The sequence below is a fragment of the Vulpes vulpes genome, chromosome 8 (genome assembly GCF_048418805.1).
Source record: "Vulpes vulpes isolate BD-2025 chromosome 8, VulVul3, whole genome shotgun sequence".
NCBI classification, from domain to species: Eukaryota; Metazoa; Chordata; class Mammalia; order Carnivora; family Canidae; genus Vulpes; species Vulpes vulpes.
The window spans coordinates 71,849,262-71,872,969 of NC_132787.1; the positions used below are offsets into that span (position 1 = coordinate 71,849,262).

The 23,708-nt window shown below is 44.9% G+C and overlaps 1 protein-coding gene and 1 non-coding gene across 2 annotated transcripts in view; both read left to right on the forward strand.

Moving 5' to 3' along the window:
- The first annotated feature begins 5,122 nt into the window (after positions 1-5,122).
- The window catches only part of KCMF1 (potassium channel modulatory factor 1), an 80,979-nt gene continuing 62,393 nt past the window's right edge, over positions 5,123-23,708 (forward strand). Inside the window, exon 1 of the mRNA XM_072767046.1 lies at positions 5,123-5,281. Coding sequence (XP_072623147.1) covers positions 5,266-5,281 — 16 coding nt within the window. The 5' untranslated portion in view covers positions 5,123-5,265. The remainder of the gene's footprint in view (positions 5,282-23,708) is intronic.
- LOC112916918 (small nucleolar RNA U13) lies at positions 18,035-18,135 on the forward strand. Its single transcript, XR_003234376.1, has one exon. It is a non-coding gene; the product is annotated as a small nucleolar RNA U13 (small nucleolar RNA).

Below are 23,708 nucleotides of genomic sequence, written 5' to 3' on the forward strand. Positions count from 1 at the left end.
AAATTCCTCAGGTTACAAAGCTGAGGAAGACAAGTGATAGTTCTTCCAAGGAACTTGACTACGAAGAGAAAGAAACAGGACAATAACCAGGGGTAGTATAGGGTTGGAATGTTTTTGGACAAGGGAAATGAACCAGTAAGGCTGAGCAGTTGGCAGTACAGATGTTCAGGGGGTGGTTTAAGGAGCATGATCTAAGATGGGATGAAGTGGTATCCTCAGCACAGGTGGGATTGAACCAAAAGAGGGACACCTCAGTTCTGGGATGGGAGCGAGGGTGTGAAGCAGCAGGATACACAAGTACAAATTTCCTTGGAGGCTCACTGTGTGAAGTTCTTGCTTCCTTTTTTTTTTTTTTTTTTTTAAAGATTTTATTTATTTATTTATTCATGAGAGACATAGGCAGAGGGAGAAGCAGGCTCCATGCAGGAAGCATGACGCAGGACTGGATACCGGGGTCTCCAGGATCAGGCCCTGGGCTGAAGGTGGTGCTAAACCACTGAGCCACCCGGGCTGTCCCAAGTTCTTGCTTCTTAAACTTTATTTTCTCTGTGATTAGAAGGCAAGGCTATCTATTGGGGAGGTGGATGCATAAGCAGGTGAACATAAGTGAAGGTTTATAGTGATCTGAGAATGGTAGAGAGTGCTGATCAAAGACACCTACCATGGAACATGGAGGTCCAACTGCAATAGGATGCACTAGATTTTGTAACAGCTCTCCACATCCTTTATTTTTAATGTTCTGCACCCCAAGTTAGGTATAGGTGGGGAGAAATGGAGTCATGAAGCTGATTCAGGACTGGGAATTTGCAGAGCTGGTACAGCTTGAAAATGAGGAGTCTCAGGAGTCAAAGGTTATGATTGAGAATAGCTTGAGTGGCCAATCGGAACCCACTGGGTCAGGAAGAGAATGGAGTTGAAAGAAAAAAATAAGGGCCAAATGGGAAGTCCGAGGGATGGGAGTTCTCAAGTAAAAGGATATATTTAGTCGTAGATTAAGAAAACTGGAACAGGAAGTTATAATAAAACAGGAAGTTGTATATCCCAGTTCTGGGTATGGTCATGAGGGGAGCAGGTGGTGGAAGTGTAGGTGCACATTTAGACTTGAAATAAAGGCACTGCAAGGCCATGCTTGAAAATACTCAGGGTGGCAGAACTGGAAATGAAAACTGTAAAGTGTGTTCAAGGCCTCAGTGACTTGCAGGGACTGTGAGGTTAGCAGGAGAGCATACAGGTGTGAGGTAACTAGATGGCATGAGCCTTTCTGACCCTTTCCAGGCCTCCAGGGAGGTGGCAGGACACCAGGCAGCAGCAGAGCTCTACCAGTGACTATTTGCGTGGCCAAGTCAATTAAGTTCTCTGTGCCTCACTTGGCTTATGAGTAAAATAAAGACAAAATAGCACCACGAGTAAAGGGCCTATAACTATGCCTGCAACACGTACCAGAGCACGACTCAAGCATCCACATTGTTATCGTTTCTCATTTGTACAATGAGGGGGTCGTGAGAATCTCTGAAGGCAGATTCTTAAAGGTTCTAGTCTCAGAATCCCTTTACACACTTGAAATAAACCCATTTCCTAATGGGTATACAAATATTTTTAAGACAAGAGTTTTTTCAAAACAAAAACATTTGTAGGTGTGACAACATTTTCTAGTTTTGCTAATACCTTTAACTTTTGGCTTAGCTGAAGACAGCTGGATTACCTTACTTGCCTCCACATCCAATCTATTGAGATGTGCTGTTTGAAGTATATTGATCCATTAATTTTTTACTCTGAAATAATAATACACACAGGAAGTTGCAGGGAGGGCCCATGTATAGTCCCCTGGCTCCTTCCAATGGTAGTAACAACTTACAAAACTATAGGAAACTATCATAGCCAGGAAGTGGACTTAGCACAATTAACCAACCTAAAAAGCTTATTCAGGGCCGCCCCGGTGGCCAAGCGGTTTGGCGCCTGCCTTTGGCCCAGGGCGTGATCCTGAGGCCCCAGGATCAAGTCCCACATTGGGCTCCCTGCATGGAGCCTGCTTCTCCCTCTGCCTGTGTCCCTGCCTCTCTCTGTGTGTCTCTCATGAATAAATGAATAAAATCTTAAAAAAAAAAAAGCTTATTCAGATTTCACCAGGCTTTCTATGCATTAATTTGTTTTATACAACATACCCGGGCCATAGTATGGAAATGGGTTGGCGAGGTTAAGTACATGGAAGAACTCAAGGAGGTAGGAGGAAGGGCCTGGAGGAACCATTTCTGGAGAAAAGAAATCATTTGATGGACAATTGGGTATAAGCACTTAAATTAATCTTTTTGGAAGTGAAATCTCCCACATGGCAGGATAGCAAGCAGGTTGTTTTAAATTAAAAGGCCTGACCATCAACTGGACTGAAAAAATGTTTTCTTGAAACTGTTGAGGGCAGCTCGGATGGCTCAGCGGTTTAGCGCAGCCTTCAGCCCAGGGCGGGATCCTGGAGACCTGGGATGGAGTGTGCCATGTCGGGCTCCCTGCAGGGAGCCTGCTTCTCCCTCTGCCTCTCCCATGAAAAAATAAATAAAATCTTAAAAAAAAAAAGAAAATCCCAATTATAATATTATTGCTTACTCTTATGCAAAGAACAACGTGTAATCACTCCCTTGTTTTCTTACTTTCGACCAACTGAAAACTATGGGATAAGTGTCAAGATCTGATATTCCCTTGATGTTTAGACACTTACCTGTTTGTCCTCCTTAAAAGAATTGGCTAACGACGCCCCCAAAACCAAAACAAACTAAACGTCTGTACTTACTCTTATTCCTTCCTGGAGTACAGTATTGTTGTCAGTTCTCCTACCTGCTCTAGCATGGTTTTTTTTTTTTCCTTTCCATGTTTTGACTATTATTATTGTCTTAATCTCTGTGTTCAATGTATTTACAGACATCATTTACTCATCACGAAACTGTAGGGTGGTATTGTCCTCACTTTTATATAGCACAGGTAACAGAACTCCTGAGTGAGCGCTTGGTGCCCAGGATCACGAACCCCAATACTGTAAAGTGCTTAGAAAGATGCAGCTAAGCATTCAGTCAGCGTCAGCGTTAGCTAGCCTTGTTTCTGGAAGCCCTGTCCTAGTCCTCTTTCTTCAACAGCTGTGCTGGATTTAATTTAGGCAAAAGCTCCTGAAGTGCAATGGAAATATTTCTGGTGACAAAGTCCTGGTTTAGATCCCCATTTGTTTAAAACCTTATTTGGCGGGTATCTAGTTTATCAGGAGTTATTACCAAATACAGTCGTTGGGTAGATCTGAGTGACCTAATACCTATCCCTTTAAGATGAGCTTTGTAACACGTTTGACATCAGGAAACGCTTTAAAAACAGATTTAATTATATATGGTAACGAACACTATTTTTTACTATGTCTTATGCTAAATATTTTATATTAGCACTTAATCCTCCAAATACCTACCTGTTATTATCACTATTAGCCATAGTTATCATCTGTAATCATGCTCATGTTAAAGATGGGGAAATCAAGGCATTTGCTGCAGGTCACACAGCTGGTAATGGTGCACAGGATTAAGAGTAACCTTAGCCTAGGGACAGAATTTTACACACACACACACACACACACACACGCACCAAAAAATCCAGAACAATTTCAAATATAAAGGCATAAATCAAAAGAACCAAAACCAAACGTAGGACAAAGAACCGGAGGCTCAGCAAGGTTAAAGAACTTGTCCAAGGTTACACCGGGGCTATCAGAACCAGAATGCGATGGATGATGGATCTTGCCTCCGAAGCATGGTCCGTTTCCACCAACCACGCTCCCACGAACACGTGGGCAGGGGCAGTCCACCTGTTGAATTAATAAGCCTGAAAACAAAGTCGACAAGGGAGAGGGTAAAAATGTAAAAGGGAAATGAAGACGGGAAAGGGGTCCCCGGGCAGGGGGAAAAAAGCGGAAAATACACACACACACACACACACACACCCCGCAGCGCAACAGTTGTCCAAGCAGCGCGTTCCGGGGAGCAGCGTGCGGGCGCGCGGGTCCCGTGGGACACCCGGGCTGGCGGGGCGGAGGCTCCGGGATGCTCCCCGAGGAGCCCCGCGGCGCCCCCGCCCCCGCCCCCTCGCGACCGCGAGTCACCCGGCCGGGAAGCAGCCGGCGACGACCGAGGCCAGCCGCCTCTCCCTTCCGAGCAGCCGGCTGGAAGCCGGCCACGAACACGAGTGCCCGGGCAGTGCGCAGCCTGTCCTCGGGGCCCGGCCCGCGGCTCGTAGCCCGCAGCCCGCAGCCCGGGCCCGCCGCCCATGCGCCGCCCCAGGGCCCAGGAGCGCGTCGGCGCCGCGGCTCCGGGGGGCAGCGCCCGCCGCCCGCGGTCAGCCCGGCCCGGCCCGGCGCGGCGCGGCGGCGGGGGGCGCCCCCGGCCGGGACCCGGGTAGGGCCCAGGCGGAGCAGGGGGGGCCGGGCCGGCGGGCGCCTCTCGGGCCACGCGGGCCGGCAGCACCGGCGGGCGGCGTGCGGCGGGCGGCAGCGGCCGGGCATTTCCTCTTCCTCCCGACGCGCTGCGCGGCGGCGGCCAGGCCCGGCCCAGCTCCAGGCCCAGCTCCAGGCCCAGCTCCAGGCCCAGCTCCAGGCCCAGCTCCAGGCCCAGCTCCAGGCCCAGCTCCAGGCCCGGCCCAGGCCCAGCTCCAGGCCCAGGCCCAGCTCCCGCGCCGACCGCGGCCTGCTGGCGCCTCCCCCGCCGCGACCGCCGTCCGCGGGCCCTCCGGGCGGCTGGGCCCGGCGCGGGCAGCGAGAGGCGGGGCCGGCGTGCGGGCGGCGGAAGGAGGCGGAGGCGGAGGAAGAGGAGGAGGCGGAGGCGGGGGCGGAGGCGGCGGCCGGGAGCCGGGGGAGAGGGGCGGGGGGCGGGCCGGGGGAGGGGAGGAGCGGGATTTGCGGAGCGCGGCGCCGCAGCCGGGAGCCGGCGGGCCCGAGAGTGACCGAGTCACGGCGGGCGCCGGCGGAGCCGCGGCGTCGGACCCGCCTCCTGGAGGAGCTCAGCCCCGGCCAGGCCCGGCCCCATTCCCGCCCCGCGCCGCCTCCCCGCCGCCGCCGCCGCCGCCGCCGCCGCCGCCGCCGCCGCCGCCGCCGCCGCGGGAGCGCTCCCCTGCCCACCCCGCCCCCGCGGCCGAGCCCGGGAGTCGAGTGGGAGTCGGCCGGCCGGCGCGGGCAGCGCCGGGACCCCGCCGGGGACACTGCAGCCGGAGCTCGGGAGGGGCCGCGCCGCCACCGTCTCAACTAGGATGTCCCGACATGAAGGTGAGAGGAGCCCCCGCCCCCACCCCCACGGCCGGGCCTCGGCCTACCCCGCCCGGGCCGGGCGCCGCAGAGGGCGGCGGGGCAGCGGCGGAGACTTGGGGCGAGCCCGGGCCGGGCCCGAGGCGCCTGGCCTGGGAGCGAGCGGGCGGGCGGGCGGGCGAGCGAGCGAGCGAGGGCGGAGGACCGCGCCGCCTCCCCGCCGCCGCCGCCGCCGCCGCCGCCACGGCCGCCGCGGCCCTGCCTGGGCCTGGTGCCGGAGGCGGGGCGGCCGGGCCGGCCGGAGGGTTTGCACTGTCATGGGGCGGGGGAGGGGGAGGGGAGCCGCGGGGCCCGTTACCGGCGGGAGCCCGGCCCTCGGGACTGATACCGGACGCCGCGGCCCGCCTGGCCGGCCCCGAAGCCGCGGGCTCCGGCGCGGCCTAGCGCTCTCGCCGTCCCGGAAGGGCTCGGGGCGGCCGCCGAACGGGGCCGCGGGCGGCGGCGGGACCCCGAGGAGCCGTCCGTGGGCCCGCCAGGCGCGTCCGGTCGCCGGGAGACGCCGAAGAGCGCCTGTGCCCGCGGGCCGCCGCGGGGCGGCCGGGGACGGGAAGCCCCCGCCACCCGGAGCCCGCCCGGCCTCGCGGCTAGGCCTCGGCGCGTCCCTGGGCTCGGGTAACCGAGTTCCCGTGGCGGATCCGGCCGGACGGGCGAGGAAACTCCCTGCGCGGTCCCCCGGCCGGAGCGGGACTCCCTCGCCCAGCGCGCGCCGCCTCCGCGGCCAGGTCTCGGCGGAGGGCCGTGGGCAGGGCTGCTGGCGGCGGGGGGGCGGTTCGGACTTGTTTTTCGGTCTAACAGCATGGTCGGGTGTACAGTTGCAAACAAGCAGGCAGCGCTAGCCCAGTCCCAGGGCACAAAGAGAAACCTGTTTAGGACCAGTGTACAGGCGTTGAGCCGGCAAAAAAAAAAATAAAAAAAAAAAATAAATAAAAAATAAGTTAACTTCAATTTACTGCCATATGGTTTGGAAAAGGGGGAGGGGGTTGCGTTTTCTTTGTTTCACTACCGCAGGTCTTTAAATAAATTCTTAAAAAAGTGCTAAGTGACTTGGGGAAAAGTTTATCCTGGTAAGGTTGATGCAAGATTGTAGAAGTGGCTTGCAAGTATTGTGCACTCTTGGTTTTAAAATCCTGTAAAGGTGATGTAGGAGTGGAGAAAGTTTAGTGAGTCAGATTAGTGTGTGCTTCACCCCATTTGGAAGGGTTTTCTTAAGGGAAATGCGGGCCTTAGAATTACGAGATTGAAAAACTGAGGTTGATTAGAATTATATTTAGAGCAAGTTTCAGAATTTGTATTACTAATGGCAGTGTTGAGATTGACTCAAAGGACAGTTTGTGTTCAAGGATTCTGTATTTTAAAAGGCTCAAAACTACCGTCTTCACTTGCTGTGTGCAAGTGTTGGACATTTTGAGATAAGGTAGTACTTAGGCTCATAGAAGTATTTGGCAACTAGGCCCATTTTCCCATTTTTTTTTCCGGTTTAAATGGGAATGTATTCTCTATCTCTGTAATTTAAAAGAAGTTATTAAAGCTACCACCACATTTTGATTTGAGATACTAGAATTTATGTTAGATGTAGCTGTACGCACATTGACCACCTTTAAGACAAAGTGCAACAGCACGGATGCAGGCTCTCATAAGAACTGGGAGAGTTAAAACTACAGAATTAGCACTGGACGATTGGATTTGAGAACCATTCTCCTGCTTCAGAAAAACATCCAGGTAGTTCCATTCTAATTCAGAGGTGTCCTGGGAAGTTTTCTTTACCCTCCGTAATCTTTTAGAGTGATTAAAATCCCATTGCGTGAACATTCTTGAAGTGTAACACAAATTCTGTAATTTAAGCCCATTTCCCCCTATTTGGTCCTGTGGAAAGGCATATGGTTATGAAACTTACATTACCTTTTAGTTACTTGAATATTACTGAACCTCAGCACATTAATAGCACACTTTTTCCGGTAACTTACATAATGCCAGATGTTTCTGAAAAAGGAACATTCCTATAATCTGTCAGTTGAAGACTTACAGTACAGTATTTGACAAGTGATTATCTTTTAAGGGGCTAGTTTATGGCCTATGGCAGGAGTGGCAGTCTCATTAAGAATCACATTTAATTCACTAGATACGTGTTTTGTGGAGTATTAGTTCAGGCTGCCATTATTTTCATCAGTAAAAATTTAATCTGTCAACAAATGTAGAATTTGACACCCTCACTATTGTAGTTCCTGTCTTACCTTTCTCTTTTTTGGGCAAACGAGTCCCATTTCTTTGAGCATTTCTTTAGAGGTGTGATTTTTTAGCTCTTTCCATCATCTCTTCAACCTCCAAATTCTCTGTGGGTTCTTGTTTCCTTTCACCGTGTGACCCAGAACTCAATGTAGTAGTCTGGTAAAAGATCTGAAATGTACTGCCTGTGATGTTTGTATTTGGATCCTGCTACTTCTTCAGGGCCTTCCAAATGTGTGATTTGTTACTTTGTCTTTGTGCCCACCCTAATGAGTTGCACGATATTTTATTTTATGTAATGACGTAACTTCCGACAACACAGCCCCAAGATGGACATCTGTCAAGCTTAGAATCTCTACCTTGTGAAGCAGTGGACCACCTCAGAGAAAGGAGATGCAACCTGGCGAGCATAAAGAAAAGCTCTAGCCCGGGTTCAGCATACTTCTGTAAAAGGCCAGGTAGTAAATATTGTAGGGTTGGTGTGCTATAGGGTCTCCGTCATCTCTGCCGTGGTAGTGCAGAAGCGGCTATGGACAACACGTAAATAAGTAAGCATAGTGATGTTCCAATGAAAACTTTATTTTTGGATGCTGACATTTAAATTTCATATAATTTTCATGTGTCATAAAATGTGACTCTTTGTTTTACCATTTAAAAATGTAGAAACCATTCTTAGCTTGCAGGCCACACAAACACAGGAGGTGGCTGAATTTGGCCCAGTTTGGCCTGTGGGCTATAATTTGCCTACTTTGCTCAACTAGAGCTTTAGAGAGTTGATGGAACTGGAATTGTTGGGAGCCCATAAAGGGCCCACTCTGCTTGGTATTCATTCCCTCGTTTCCTATGGGCAATTGTAATGGGGAGTAACTGGTTCGATCCATCGTCTGTACCTCCGTTTCCAGCAGTACCGTGTAGATTGGTAGAGAAGTAATTGTTCTTCCTGGTGGGAAACAGGCTCCCCACCTTCCCAGGACCCTGTCTGAGTGGAGCCGGCAGTACTCTACGTTAATTAAGTCTCCTGCTTGCCCATTATGACTTTTCTAGCCAGAATTCCATTTTTCCATCCTCTAAGTCTCTTTGTAATGTTCTTGTCGTGTTAACAGACCTTTTACATCAGTGCCGGGTCACATTATGTTCACCATACCAACACCATCTAGCTCCATGTTACACACAATAATACCAGTCATCGTCTTTTTTATTTGTAAGAGTATTTTTTTAATGTCTCACAACACACTTTCTTTTGAATACGTTTACAATATAAGAATGTAATTCAGAGCTTAAAATCCATTTAATAGCTTGGCAAATTAAAAACATGTCAAATTACTCAGTGCTTGTTAGCTAAAATGAAATTATGAATGTTCTTGCATGAGTTCGAGCCTAATTGATTACCTGGAATTAGGAACATATTTATTGCTTTAAATCGGTCAACCTATTTTCAGTTGCTACTATGTATAAGACACTTTGCTAGGAGCCAAGGAATTTGGGGTGAATGAGGCACAGCTCCATAAGTTTGGTGGCACAATTCTACAGCACATGTGAGATATGCTGTAAGGAATGGATAAATGAACTGATAACAAAATATTTATCAACTTTTTTTTTTTAACACAAGATTCTATTTATTCAGAGAGAGAGAGAGGCAGAGACACAGGCAGAGGGAGAAGCAGGCTTCATGCAGGGATCCCGACAGGGGACTTGATCCCCGGTCTCCAGGATCACGCCCTGGGCCAAAGGCAGGCGCTAAACCGCTGAGCCACCCGGGCTGCCCCCAACTTTTTTCTTAACTAATTTTGCCCCACTTCGGAGAGGGAATCTTTTTCTTAAGTGCCTTCCTAACTTTTTGGTGGCTACTCTTGATTTTGGAAACCATCGAGATTTCAAATAGAGTCCTTATCTTTACTGGATTTATGTTTCCCCTAGCTTTTAGAAGACTTTTCATATATAAAAGTGATAGCAAGTAAGTGAACAGGTAGGTAGATACTGTTTTCAGAAGCATCTGTTGCTGTTTATTTTCAAAATGTAAAGTATAAAAGTAGGTAGGCCATTAATCTAGCTTTTGAAAGTTGTACCATATTTTGAAATTGTGCCACTCTTGTTGGTAGATTTAAATTTTCTCGTCTCTAAAAATGTTATCTGACACTAAAAGCATACATGCAAATGATCCCAGAGTGAAGTGCAATAATTTTGTTTTCAGGATTTGGGAATTGCAAAGCCAGGATTGGTAATTGGCTTGTGATTTTAATGTGGTGACTTTTGCCTTCCTGTAAGTGAAGTAAATTGACTCCCACTGAAAAGATTTTTACCAACATGTCAGACCATTTATTTTAACTATGATCTGTTAAAAGACTATGACATTTTTACGTAAGACTTTTTCAATTCAGTAAATTGTGAATTACATTTACCTTGATTTTTCAATAAAGGATAGATAAGAATGTAAATATTTTAATTTCTGGGGTCTTCGATTTCATAAAAATGTGGTTTTGAAGTTTATTTTCACTATATTTTGACATTCATGTTTAAGTTAAGTCGTCGTAAAATTTTATCTTAAATTGGAAATTTAATTTGGAAGAAATTACTTTCAGGCTTAGAATTCTTTTTTTTAAGATTTTATTTATTTATTCATGAGAGACACAGAGGGGGAGAGAGAGAGAGAGAGAGAGAGAGAGAGAGAGAGAGAGGCAGAGACACAGGCAGAGGGGGAAGCAGGCTCCATGCCTGGAGCCCGACGTGGGACTTGATCCCAGGACTCCAGGATCACGCCCTGGGGGAAGGCAGGCGCTAAACTGCTGAGCCACCCAGGGATCCCCAGACTTAGAATTTTAAGATGTATTAGCAGCGATCTTGTTTAAAGATTGAAAACTTTTTTTATAATAGAAACTTCATAAAATTCTGATGTGAAACAAATCCCTAGATTAGGCTTGCAATATCTTAAAAATGAAGAAATCCATGTACTTATGAGTCATTTTCAAAACATCAGCTTTATAACATTTACCGTATATATTTGCTGAGGTTTGTGGGGGTTTTTTGTTTTTGTTTTAAACTGGAAGTTCCAAAAGCTGTTTTTAGTGAAAGTTAAGGTATCGTTGGATTATCTTAGAAATAGTGTTTTTTAATTACATTATAAATATTTCTGGGGGGGTGTTCTCACAAGCATGAACTCAAAAGGAGATATTTCCTATATTTTATATTCACAAAAATTAAGGGGTGCCTGGTTGAGTGTCAGACTCTTGATATCAGTTCACCTTATGATCTCAGGGTTGTAAGATCTAGCCCTCCTATAGGCTCTGCACCAGGTGTGAAGACTGCTTAAGATTCTCTTTCTCCCTCTCCTGCTGCACACACCCACGGGTCTCTCTCTCTCTCTCTCTCCCCCCTCCTCTCCCAAGAGTTAAAAGTTAAATGCTGTTCATAATTAAAATCTTCCTTTGTAAAAGATTAATTCCATATTAATTTTAGAGCTGTGCTAGGAGCTATGATATTTTTCAGTTTTTTAAAATAATAAGGTATAGATTTTCAATTGAAATTATTTATTAAAATTGAGGAACAAGGGGCGCTTGAATGGTCCGGTTGGCTAAGCATCCAACTGGATTTTGGCTCAGGTCATGATCCAGGGTCGTAGGGCTCTGTTGCTCAGTGCGGAGTCAGCTTGTCCCCACTTGCATGCATATGTTATCTCTTGTGCACTCTCTCTCTCTCTCTCTCTCAAATCTTAAAAATAAAATAAAATAAAATCGAAGAAAAAGCCCTTAAGAGGTGTGCAAATCAGGCTTTTTAAAAAATGTGGTAATTTTTTATATATTAGCTGTGTCCTGATTCATGTTGGAAATACACGCTAAAGCAGACAGTTTCCTACGAGAACATACTACCTAGATTTCATGGGAAGGAAGTGAGTGATCCAGAAAAGAGAGGTTGTTCTTGGGATGGTAAGGACAAGAGGACAGGACATTGTTCGCAGAGGAATGTTAGACAAGGTGGGCCTGAAGCTTGGAAATGATTTGTAGCCACAGGGAATTAGAAACAGAAAACCAACTTTCAAGCCTGATGATATGTCCTAAGAATTGAGTACCTGGAAATGAAAACTCAGTGTCCTGTGAAACTAGCAAGAGATGAATTTCCTTGTTAGGTACCTTCCAGGGTGCCATCCCTACTACCTTTCTCACCACCCTCCCACAGTGTTTGCTAATGATGTTTTTAATTGTTGCCTTTCTGAATAGTAACAAAGCAGTGTGGGTTCATCCAGTTCGTGTACATGGTCAGTTTATTTCTTCTATGGCTGCAGTGCCAACCAGCAGTCCAGCAGATTTTGCTGGTGGTCGCAAGGAGTATCAAGGAGGAAGTATGGATGGATCCCTGCAAGACCATCACTACTGCTAGAAAAAAAACAACTGAAATCACAAGAGTGGGTCAGTCAAGTCACCTTCAGCTAGGAGGGACAGACGATAAATGGGTGAAGCCTCTTGACATCATGACTAATTAAGTTTAGCATTTTGTCCTGCTGAATCGTGAGGGGTTTTTTCTTTCTCTTGCTAGTACTCAGTGCCAGTGTCATGAACTCTAGCTTTTTTTTCTTTTTTTAAGAGGATTTTCATTAGGAGAGTCATTTCGGCGTGCTAACTTGAGGAGCTAGTACAATAGTCGCAGGCATATTCAATTATAATTTATTTTTGGTTTTAACTTTTGTTTCTTTTATTGTTCGCTGAAGACTGTCACGCTCCCCTCCCAACCAGTAAAGAGTCCCTCTAGTGGCACTCCTGCCCTATTCTCCAAGCATTTTTTTTATTCTGTAATTGTTTGCTTGTCTGCCTCCCCGGTAAACTACCTGAAAGGTAGGTTTAGTGTTACACTTACCTTTGTGCCCTACCACCGAGCACAATGACTGGCCTTTGGGAGGCCAGACATTTGAACATTTGTGGGTGATTGTTAAGAGATGTTATTATTTGTCTAAAAAATGGTGAGACTAGAAACTGCTGTCTTCTGTTTTTATCTGGGAAGCTGGTTAAGAAGGAGGGAGATTGTGGGAAAGAGGATTTGGAACTTTCCTAAAAGAAGGTGTGAATAAACTACATAGAATGAAAAAACTTAAGGGGAGCTGACTGCTGGGGGAATGGTTTGGGATTAAACTCAGGTACTGCTTTTTGTTCTGCTTCTAGCTCTAGTTTCGGATTAACTGGCTGTGGGTTCTGAATATTAATCGTACCATGCGTGAGTTTTCTGATTCATTCAGTGAATATTTATGGACTTCCCACTCGAGTACCACTCAAAGTCATCTCCAGAGCTTGCCACAAGTTGTGAAGCCCTGCTGCAGGATGATAATATTCAGTGGGTTTGAAACACCTTTGGGAATTAAATGCTTTCCTGTTGCACGGGCTGTGGTTCTTTTCCAATGTGCTGGAATTAGTCCTTGAAGTTTATATTTTATGACAGGGTAATTAAATCATGTACATATTTTAATGTTTTGGCAGTATTCATCTCCCCCTCCTTTTTTTTTTCTTTTTCTTTTAACTCATTTTAAGTTTCTCAATTACTTCTAATTCTGCCCAGCAGTATATTACCTTAGGCTATGGAAGTCTCAACACATACCTACGTATGTTAAAGTATGTTCAAGTAGGTTATTCCTTATAGGTTTATAAGTATCTTTTTGAAGGTTAGAAAAGAGCTGAAGGGATAAGATGTTTAATTTTTGTATTCAGTATAGGTTTTTTTGGTGCATAGGCCTAATGGTTATATAGCAAGTGTTGGGTGAGTAACTAGATGGTACTTCTTTTTGGTATTCTTCCTCAACCAGTATTCTCCTTTGGTGTCCTCTATGATTATAGAGGTTTGGCAACGCAAGGAAAAGAAAAACTTTCTAAATTAGGAGTTAAGGACATTGCAGTAAAACAGACAGGGATTATTTAAAGGAATTACTACAGGGACACCTGGGGGGCTCAGTTGCTTGTGTCTGACTTCAGCTCAGGTCGTGATCTCAGTCAGGGTCCCGGGATCTGGCCCTCATTGGGCTCCGCACTCAGCAGGGCGTCTGCTTCTCCCTCTCTGTCTGCTCCTCCCCCCACCGGTGCTCATGTGCATTCTCCCTCTCTCTCTCAAATAAATAAAATCTTTAAAAAAATAAAGTTGTTACAGATGTGTCTCTTCTGTAAGAATGAAATACATACTGGGAGCTGGAGGTATTTGGGTATTAGGAACCAGGTAGTTTTCATAAACAGAGACCTTATATTCAGCCTAACACTGCTCAGGATTCTGATAGAATTAATTGCAATTTGAAATTAAAGTGTATAATTTATGTGTGTGGGGGCTATAGATATGGATATGCACAGTGATCACAGAGGGACACATCTTCCCTCCCCTAGGAAGGTGAGGTCTTTAGCACCTGAAGTGACGGGGTGGATGAGCACCTGACCCATGGTTTTCCTGACAGTCTATGTCAGACGTACCACATAGTTTCATGTTTTTTCATTGCTCCATTATTGCTTTCTACAAGCTTTTTAGAAATCACCTAAAGGAAGAGGAGATAGTAAATCTACTTGCAGAATTGGGTTAGACCATCATTATGCAATGGAAATCTAATGCAAGCCACATGTAATTTAAATTCTCTGGTAGTGGGTGTCCAGGGTGACACAGTCGGTTAAGCTACCCACTCTTGGTTTCAGATCAGGCTGTGGATCTGCATGAGATCAAGCCCTGTGTCAGGCTCTGCGACAGGCTCTGCACTCAGCGCACTCAGCGTGGAGTCTCACAAAGTTGTAAAAATCTAGTGTATATTTTACACTTTGCACACTTCAGATGGTAAATTTGGATTGAAAACATTAGATTTTTTTTTTTTTTTTGAAAATACTTGATCTTAACTGAGAATCATCTTTAGATTTGTGCGTTGGGGGTCTGCTAAGACATTTTTTGATCATATGCAGTCTCTTTTTGGAGGTACATTTTGTTTTTGTTTTTTTTGTTTTTTGTTTTTTTTTTAAGATTTTATTTGTTTGATGAGAGAAACAGAGACAGGCAGAGGGACAGGCAGAGGGAGAGGCAGGCTCCATGGAGGGAGCCCGATGCGTGACTCCATACCTGGTCTCTAGGATCACACCCTGGGCCGAAGGCAGTGCTAAACTGCTGAGCCACCTGGGCTGCCCTGGAGGTACATTTTGATGTAGTATTGCCATCTTCTTAACAGTCCATTCATTAACGTTCTAGATTTTTGCTTCTTGAATTTCTTTGCTAAGAACCTAGACTTCACCTTACTTTTTCATTTTAAAATTATTTTTGGGGATCTCTGGGTGGCTCAGCGGTTTAGCGCCTGCCTTTGGCCCAGGGCGCGATCCTGGAGTCCCCGGCATGGAGCCTGCTTCTCCCTCCTCCTGTGTCTTTGCCTCTGTCTCTGTCTATCATGAATAAATCAATAAGTCTTTTTTAAAAAATAAATAAAATTATTTTTTAATCTATGTTAGCAACGTATAACCATTACAGTAGAAAATGACTTTATAAACAGCTACAAATGTATGTATATAAATTATAATCCCTCTGTGGGCTATTCAGATTGGAAGAGTAAATAATGGCCTCAGGGTGATTTTAATGTGAATTTGGGGGATCATTTTAAGTCCTCTGTGATGACGAATGTAGAACTTGTAAAAATTGTTACTAATCCATTGCAGGTTCTATTATGGTGGATTCAGAAGATGTTGTGGATTCTATCTGGTGATGATAGACTTTTTATCATTTGAAGAAAGTGATCTACAGGCTTGTAATTTTTTGTAGGTGTATTTCATTGTAGTAAGATTCAATCTCTAGTATCCATCTGGAAAAGGCCTTTGGCATCTAACAATAGAAAAGCACGTGGTTATGATTCTTCCTCAAAGTAATTTTAAAAAATTGAGGTGTCTGGCTGGCTCAGTCCATAGAGCATGAGACTCTGAATCTCACGATCATGAGTTCAAGCCCCACATTGGGAGTGGAGCCTACTTAAAATAAAATTTTTAAAAAAGTAATTTTGGGCAGCCCTGGTGGCTCAGGTGGCTCAGGTGAAGGCGGTTTAGCGCCGCCTTCAGCCCAGGGTGTGATCCTGGAGACCTGGGATCAAGTCCCACCTCGGGCTCCCAGCATGGAGCCTGCTTCTCCCTCTGCCTGTGTCTCTGCCTCTCTCTCTCTCTCTCTCTCTCTCTGATGAATAAATGAATAACATCTTTTAAAAAAAAAAGTAATTTTAAGAAAACCAATGATGGAGTTAATAGCCCACACTATCAAGGTTAGCCAGCCATGGTGATTTCTCTTTTTTACCTGTTTGGTGTATTGTTTTAGCCAGTTAGAACTATATTTGCAAGTAAAAATAGAATGTTGGGGAGATCGTCTGTTAAAAAAAATAAAGACCTAGTGGTTTTTGCTTTCATTTCACTGAAACAGCAGTTCCACGGAACAGTTTTATAGTTCCATTCTTTTTCAAACCCCCTGAAGCCAGGTCACTGGAACGTCAGAATTTTTGGCTTTTTTTTTTCTTTTCTTGAGAGTATAAAAATACTAATATAGTTTTTAGGTGCTCTCACCTACTGGTTCTCAAAGTGTAGTTTAGGATCAGCACTATTAGCATCACCTAGGAACTTGGCTGGAAATGCAGATTCTTGGACCCTACCCTGGATCTACTGAATCAGAGCTTCTGGGGGCAGAGCCAAGGAATTCAGGCTTCTGCCTGGACCCAGTTATAACCAAAGGCATTTGTGTGTGACATGGTTATTGCTGGTGACAGGAGCACACAATGGTTGTGGTACCATATTTCATGGTATGGTACTAACCAGCTGGAAATACAGCTGCTGACCTTGTCCTCGTTGTTCTTGAACACCATGTTACTGTCACTCAAGGAAGTAGAAGAGAGGTGGCTCCCCACTCCAGACCAGCACTATTAATTTAATCAACACATGTTTACTGAATTTATTGAATATGTAGTTGGGACTAGGCACTATTTTGGCCTCAAGGATACCATAATGAACAAAACAGAAGATTCCTGTCCCTATGACATTCATATTCTTTTTTTTTTTTTAATGACACATTCTATTAGAAGGACTGTATCAGGGGTACATGGCCTCTGAGCCAAACCTGGCCAGCTGCTGGTTTTTGTAAATAACATTTTATTGGAACACAGCCACAGGTGCTCATTACATATTGTCTAAACTGCTTTTATATTATAATGAGTTGAGTAGTTGTGACAGAAAAAGCTGGAAATAGATACTGTTTGGCTTTTTATAGAAAAAGCTTGTGGATCTCTGAGGTAGACCATAAAAGAATAAATGTGTAATAGAGTGTTAGGAGGTGACAAGAGTTTTTGAAAAACCATACAGTGGGATAAGGAAATAGAGAGTAGAGGCCTACTTTGGGAAACTGTGATCATGGAGGGCCTTTTTGAAGATAGCACATAAAAAAAAAAAATTCAGTTAAGTGAAAGATTTATTTTTTTTAAATGATTTTTAAAATTTATTTATTCATGAGAGACACACACAGACACACACAGAGGCAGAGACACAGGCAGAGGGAGAAGCAGGCTCCATGCAGGGAGCCTGACGCGGGACTCGATCCCAGGACTCCAGGATTACGCCCTGGGCCAAAGGCAGACGCCAAACCGCTGAGCCACCCAGGGATCCCCAAGTGAAAGATATTTAAAGAAGAAAGGATATAGCTGTGGATATAGTAGGTGCAGAGATGCTAAAACTTAAAATGTTCTGGGAACAGCATGGAGGTCACTGTGGCTGGAAGACTGGATTAAGGGGGAAAGAGAAGGCATTCATTAATTTACCAGAGCCAGATCCTGCATACCCCTGTATTGTGGGCTGCAACGAGGACCTTTTAACTGTTAGTATTGAGAAATATATTTTCGGAGTCCTTCTATAGAGGCATCTTTTTGGCTAAACAAATGGCGAAGGCTGGAAACTATATACCTAGTGTTGTAGCACATTCCAACATCTCTTAGAAACATTTCTTTACAAACTTTCCCCTATGGTCATTACTCTTTTGTCTTCCTCTGCCCCCAAGTATCTATGTATTCTGTTTAGCTGATGTTTCTTGTAGGGTGTGGGGTTTGGTAGAGAGCAAGTATTTCCCTAGTTTAGTATTTCCCTGGTTTAAATGTAAAACCTGGGGCACCTGGGTGGCTCAATGGTTGAGCATCTGTCTTTGGCTCAGTCATGATCCCGGGGTCCTGGGATCGAGTCCCACATCAGGCTCCCCAGAGAGCCTGTTTCTCCCTCTGCTTGTGTCTCGGCTTCTCTCTGTGTGTTTCTCATAAATAAATACATAAAATCTTAAAAATAAAAAAAAGTAAAACCCTTGAGCCTAGAAATTGGGTCATCTACATTAGCAACTTTCAAACTTCAAAAAATATAACACATAGTAAGATATGTATTTGATATTATGATCCAACAGTTATATACAGACGTAATGTAATAAGAGTTTCACAAAACAGCACTCATCTGTATTATGAGAGATGTAGTCTGTTGTTTCATTAAAAACAAAATACTGATCCTTTTGTAGTTCATAAGTGTGGTGATTGGGTGTTCATGCCATGTGTAACATGCCTCCCTCAAACCTTGTTATGACCTTAGCACATTACCCATCTGATGTGGAAAAAAATATTACTAGCTGTGACCTTCTAGATTGATTTCAGATTCTACTCAGGGTTTATGACCTGCTATTTGAAAAACACTGGCCAAAATGTCTAATCCAAAACTTCAGGTTTGGTATTGTGGTATTGTGATAGGTACAGAGATAAATAGAAAACTCCAAAAAAACAACTTTTCCTTTTGGAGAGGGATATTGGAAGGTTTAAGTATATCAGATAAACTAGCTATAGTATGACTGGGGCAGTAAGTGTCAGATCAGTTATTACAACTTCCATGGTGTTGGTAAGTGGAATATAATGTTTTTGGGGGTAAGTGGAATATAATGTTTTTGGGTGTCCCTTTTGGGAATGCCTAAACTGAAGTCTTGAAGAAATACTATGGGTTTTTAAAGATTTTATTTATTTATTCTTGAGAGACACAGAGAGAGGTAGAGACGTAGGGAGAGGGAGAAGCCGACTTGATCCCTGGACCATGATCACGTTCTGAGCTGAAGGCAGACACTCAACCACTGAGCCACCCAGGCATCCTCAGTGGGGTTTTTTTTGTAACTGACATGGGATATTATATTAGTTTCAGGTATACAACATAGTGACTGGATATTTATATACATTATATGAAATGATCACCACAAGTCTAGTTCGCACCTATCACCATACAAAGTTTTCACAGTATTTTTTTTTTAAGATTATTTATTTAATTCATGATAGACATGGGGGGGCGGGTGGGCAGAGACACAGGCAGAGGGAGAAGCAGGCTCCATGGCAGGAGCCTGACACGGGACTCCATCCTGGGACTCCAGGATCACGCCCTGGGCCAAAGGCAGGCGCCAAACCGCTGAGCCACCCAGGGATCCCCCAAGTTTTCACAGTATTAATGACTGTATTCCCTATGCTGTATTCCTGTATTTTTATAACAAGAGTTGGGGATTAGGGCTTTCTACCAAGTGAGAGAATGGTAGAGTGTAAACTACAGACTAAGGAAACATGAAGTATGTTGGAGAGATGTGGATGAGACAACACTGAGACCAGAGCTTCTGGAACAGAAGACTCCTGTATGTAAGTGGTGGGAGTGAGGTATTAGATAGATTGATTTACCTAGGAGTCCAAGGAGGGAGTGGGACAGGGACCCATTTGTTCTTAGAGATCAGTGCTAGAAGTCTGTTTTCTGTAAAAGAAAGATACTGATAACAGTTTAGCCCCCCCCCTTTCTTTTTAAAGATTTTATTTATTTATTCATGAGAGATGCAGAAAGAGATACAGGCAGAGGGAGAAGCAGCCTCCCCTCAGGGAGCCTGATGGGGGACTCGATCCTGGACCCTGGGATCATGTCCTGAGCCGAAGGCAGACGCTGAGCCACTCAGGCGTCTCTGTTTGGCTTCTCTCTAAGGGTCATTGAGATGAAATGCCAGCCAGGTAAGAATGTTTTCTGAGTTAAATGAAGCACTGCATAAATGTAAGGTGATGGTATTTTTATCGTGGAAATAAGATTGAAAAGGAAGACTGGAGCAAGGTAGATAGGGAAGGATGTAGATTGCCACATTGAAGTCAATCTTTGCCTTTTTCCATGTAGATTATGAAATGGAAGAGGGAGTAGTACACCAAAAGTTTTAAGCTGAGAAAGGCCATGGTGAAAAGTGGTATGTTTAGGAGGATCAGTGTGGTAGTGCATGCAGTATAGGGTGGCATCTGTGACAGGGACACCATCAGAGCTTTTTTAGTGGAATAAGCTTGAAGTTAAAGGGGCCTGAATTAGTTGCATTAGGAATAAAAGGAAAAAGATGACTTGAGATAGTCTTATTGCAGGAGAACAAGGACTAAAGTATAATTTCAGGACAACTAGCCAGTGCACCGGAAGAATAGCAGGTTCTTTTACTAAATGAGGAAGATAGGAGGGGAGAAATGGGGAACTGTTGAGGAAAGGAATAATTTTCAGCTTTTGGCATTTTTAGTTTAAGCTGATGTTGGGCCATTAGGTAGAAATCAGGAGTTGAGAAATACTACCCTGGGGCTCAAGAGAGAGAAATCTTGGCTGGAGATAAGAATTTTATGGCTCCCTACTTTGAAGCCTGAAGATTTGCTAGATTTCTCAGGAAGAAAACATTTAGAAAAGGGAGGATCGGAGACATAAGAGAACCATGACTGTGATGTGATTTGCAAGTCACAGAGACCCTTTCCTGACCACCCATTTTTCTGTAATACCACTTGTCATGCAAGTGTTAACTTACTTCTATATATGCAGGCTTCTTTAAATAGGAGTGAGAGAGTAGATGTAGGAAGGGAGAAACTAATATTAACCAAGCATCTGCTATACTAATAGTAGTATTTATTGAGTGCTTACTATTTGCCAGGCACTGTGTTCAGCATTCACATGTACTAAACCATTTAATTCTCACGCCAGTCCTCACATCTTACAGATGAGGAGATTGATGCACTGAGAAGTTAGGCATCTTGCCCAAAGTTGTACAGTCTGTGATAGAGCTGAGATTCCTTTTTTTTTTCTTAAGATTTTATTTATTTATTCATGAGAGACAGAGAGAGAGAGAGAGAGAGAGAGAGAGAGAGAGATGCAGAGACACAGGCAGAGGGAGAAGCAGCCTCCATTCTGGGAGCCTGATGTGGGACTCGATCCCAGGTCTCCAGGATCAGGCCCTGGGCTGAAGGCGGCGCTAAACCACTGAGCCACCCAGGCTGCCCTAAAGATCTTATTTTTAAGGAGTGCCTGAGTGGCTCAATTGGTTAAGCCTCTGCCTTGGGCTCAGGTCATGATCCCGGGGTCCTAGGATTGAGTTCAGAGTGGGGCTCCCTGCTCAGTGGGGAGTTTACTTCCCCCTCTCCCTCCGCCCTCCCTCTGCCCAGCTCATGCTGCCATGCCTGTCACTCTTTCAAATAAAATCTTCTTTTTTAAAAAAAAAAAATATTTTATTATTTTTTAAAGATTTTATTAATTCACAAAAGACAGAGAGAGAGAGAGGGGCAGACACATAGAGGGAGAATCAGGCTCCTCGCAAGGAGCCACATGTGGGACTCAATCCCGGGACGAGATCATGCCTGAGCCAAAGGCAGATGCTCAACCACTGAGCCACTCAGGTGTCCCTTGAATACTATCACTAAGTGGAGATGTTATGTTGGGCACTTGGGACCACAAAAAAAGACCCTCTTAAGATGAGAAAGGTGATTATAATACAGTACAGTAAGAAGTATAATAAACTTATAGCATATGGTCAGTGGACAATGGAGGCTTCTCCATTTCTTGGATGAATTCATGAAGGCATCCCAAGAGAAGTTATTCATTTGAACTGGTTGTTGATGAATCCGTGAGGTATTGTAGTGTTGGGGAGAGTATTCCATGGAGGGAGACTTGAACAGAAAGGGTTTTCCTTTGAGGAGAGACCATAAGAAATTTAGCATTACTGAAGCAGAAGGGGGTGGGGTGGGGGGGGTTGGTTAATACCAGGAGATGAACTTTGTTGAGATAGAAGGGTAATAGGGAGTGAATTTTCAGGAAATTTTAAGCCAGGAATTTGATTTTGTGTTCTGAAAGGAAAAGTTCTGAAGGATGGATTTGCAGGTAGGAGGGGGACAGTTAAATTACCATAAGATAAGAAAGTGCTGTAGTATGTGCAAATAGGAGACATACTTGGTGATTAATTAGAGGGGTTGTGGAAGAATGAGAGGTCTAGGAAAACTCAGAGTTTGGGCTTGATTAGTTGGGCAGTGACATTCACTGTGATGCATATCTAAGAGAAACATGCTTTGAGGGAGAAGGTAGGAAGCAGGGGAAAGACAAGTGATTTCCATTTTTAGCACGTTGTGTTTGAGGTACATATGGGAAATCCAGGTAGAGATGTTCAGGGCCGTTGAACACATGGGTCTGGAATTCAGGAGAGGTTGGACTTAATCCATAGTAGTAGAGTTGGTTGCTCAGTGATGGTGAGAACATATGGATTGAGAAGATGAGGGAGACTGAGCAGTAAGCCGTTGGAAACACTTAACATTTAAGGAGCATGAGACTGTGAATGGGACTCGCCGGAGAGTAGGAAGAGAACCAGGAAAGAATGCGGGCATTGAAATTTAGGAAGGCGATTTTCTTGGAAGGAGGATTCAGTTAGTGTTGCTGCAAATAGTTCAAGAAGACAAGAAATGAAGTGTTCATTGGCTGGAGCTACTGGAATGAAGAACTTGTGGAACTCAGTGAGCACTTTCAAAGGAGTGGACTAGAGAGCCCAGGCTGCAGGGTATTAAATTCTCAATGAACATGAGAAGTTAGGAACACTACCTAAAGATTTAGCCGTGAAGGGACGGAGAGACGTCAACAGCTAAAGGTATCTCTAGCACCTAGACCAGGTTTTGGCAGGTATTAGAGACTGGGAAAATTCATTCAGTCTAAATACTGTGCCAGTAGGTACACAGTATTTGAAACTGAGGATAGAGTAATAAAAATAAGAAGTTCTCATTGTAGGGCTTACATTTTAATTGGAGGAAGAGGGTAAAAAAGAAACCTGTAATATAATTTTGATTCATTATAAATATTCTGAAGAAAGTAAAACAGGGTGAGGGAATAAGGATTGAATGAATATGATGGAAGCCGAATGAGTAGCCTCTGGCTCTCTGTTTAAAAGAGTGGTCTGGAAGGCCTTTCAGAGGATGTGTTTGATCCTCCCACTCTTCCTCTGCCCATTTAAGAGACAGCTAGAGCACAAGAGGTAGGGCTGATTGGGAGGAGAACAGAGGGAAAGAGAGAATCCCAAGCAGGGTTCACACCCAGCGTAGAGCCCAATGGGGGGGGAGGGGTCGATCTCACAACCCTGAGATCATGATCTAAGTCAAAATCAAGAGTCAGAGGCTTAACCAACTGAGCCACCCAGGCACCCAAGATATGTTTCTTTTAAGCAGAGATTTCACGTATAATTTCCTGGGGTTAGAATAAAGTAGGTTGCTTTGAGGAACAGAGTAGCTGGAGCTGACTAGGCAGGGAGGAAGAGGAGAGAAGATGAGGTAGGGATAAACTGAGCCCGTGTTCTATGGGGCATTTATAGGCCTAGTGAGACGTTTGAACTTAATTCTTTGAATGTAGAGTTTACCAGCACTTGCTGGTGTAGTGTAGGCAAAAGCATGAGGGTAGGAAAAGGGCCATTTACCGAGACAGGAAAGGCAGGAGGACAGAAGGAACATTTTTGGAGGTGGAGGTCAAGAGTTCTCTTTCAGACGTACTAGGTTAGAGATGTCTGTTAGATGTTCAAGTAGAGGTGTGTAGGCCATTTGGATGAGTGACCTAGAGTCACATGGGCTGAATGAATGAACAAACACATGCTCAGCAGTGTTGTTAGAGATCTTAAAGTCAAGACCTGATGTGACTGTGTTGTTCTGTTCCTCTTCCCAGTTTACTGTGGCTCGAATTCCCCAAACCTTTTATTAGGTAATGTCTGTTTCCAGGCCTATGGACCTTGTCTTTTTTCTTAAAGTAGCAGAAAAGAGGCAGCATAGAGGTAGACAGCCCGGTGTATCTCTTGTGGCTGTGCTAGAGTGATATAGATCCAGACCAGGAGAGCTCACTGTGGGAATTAGGCCAGTTTG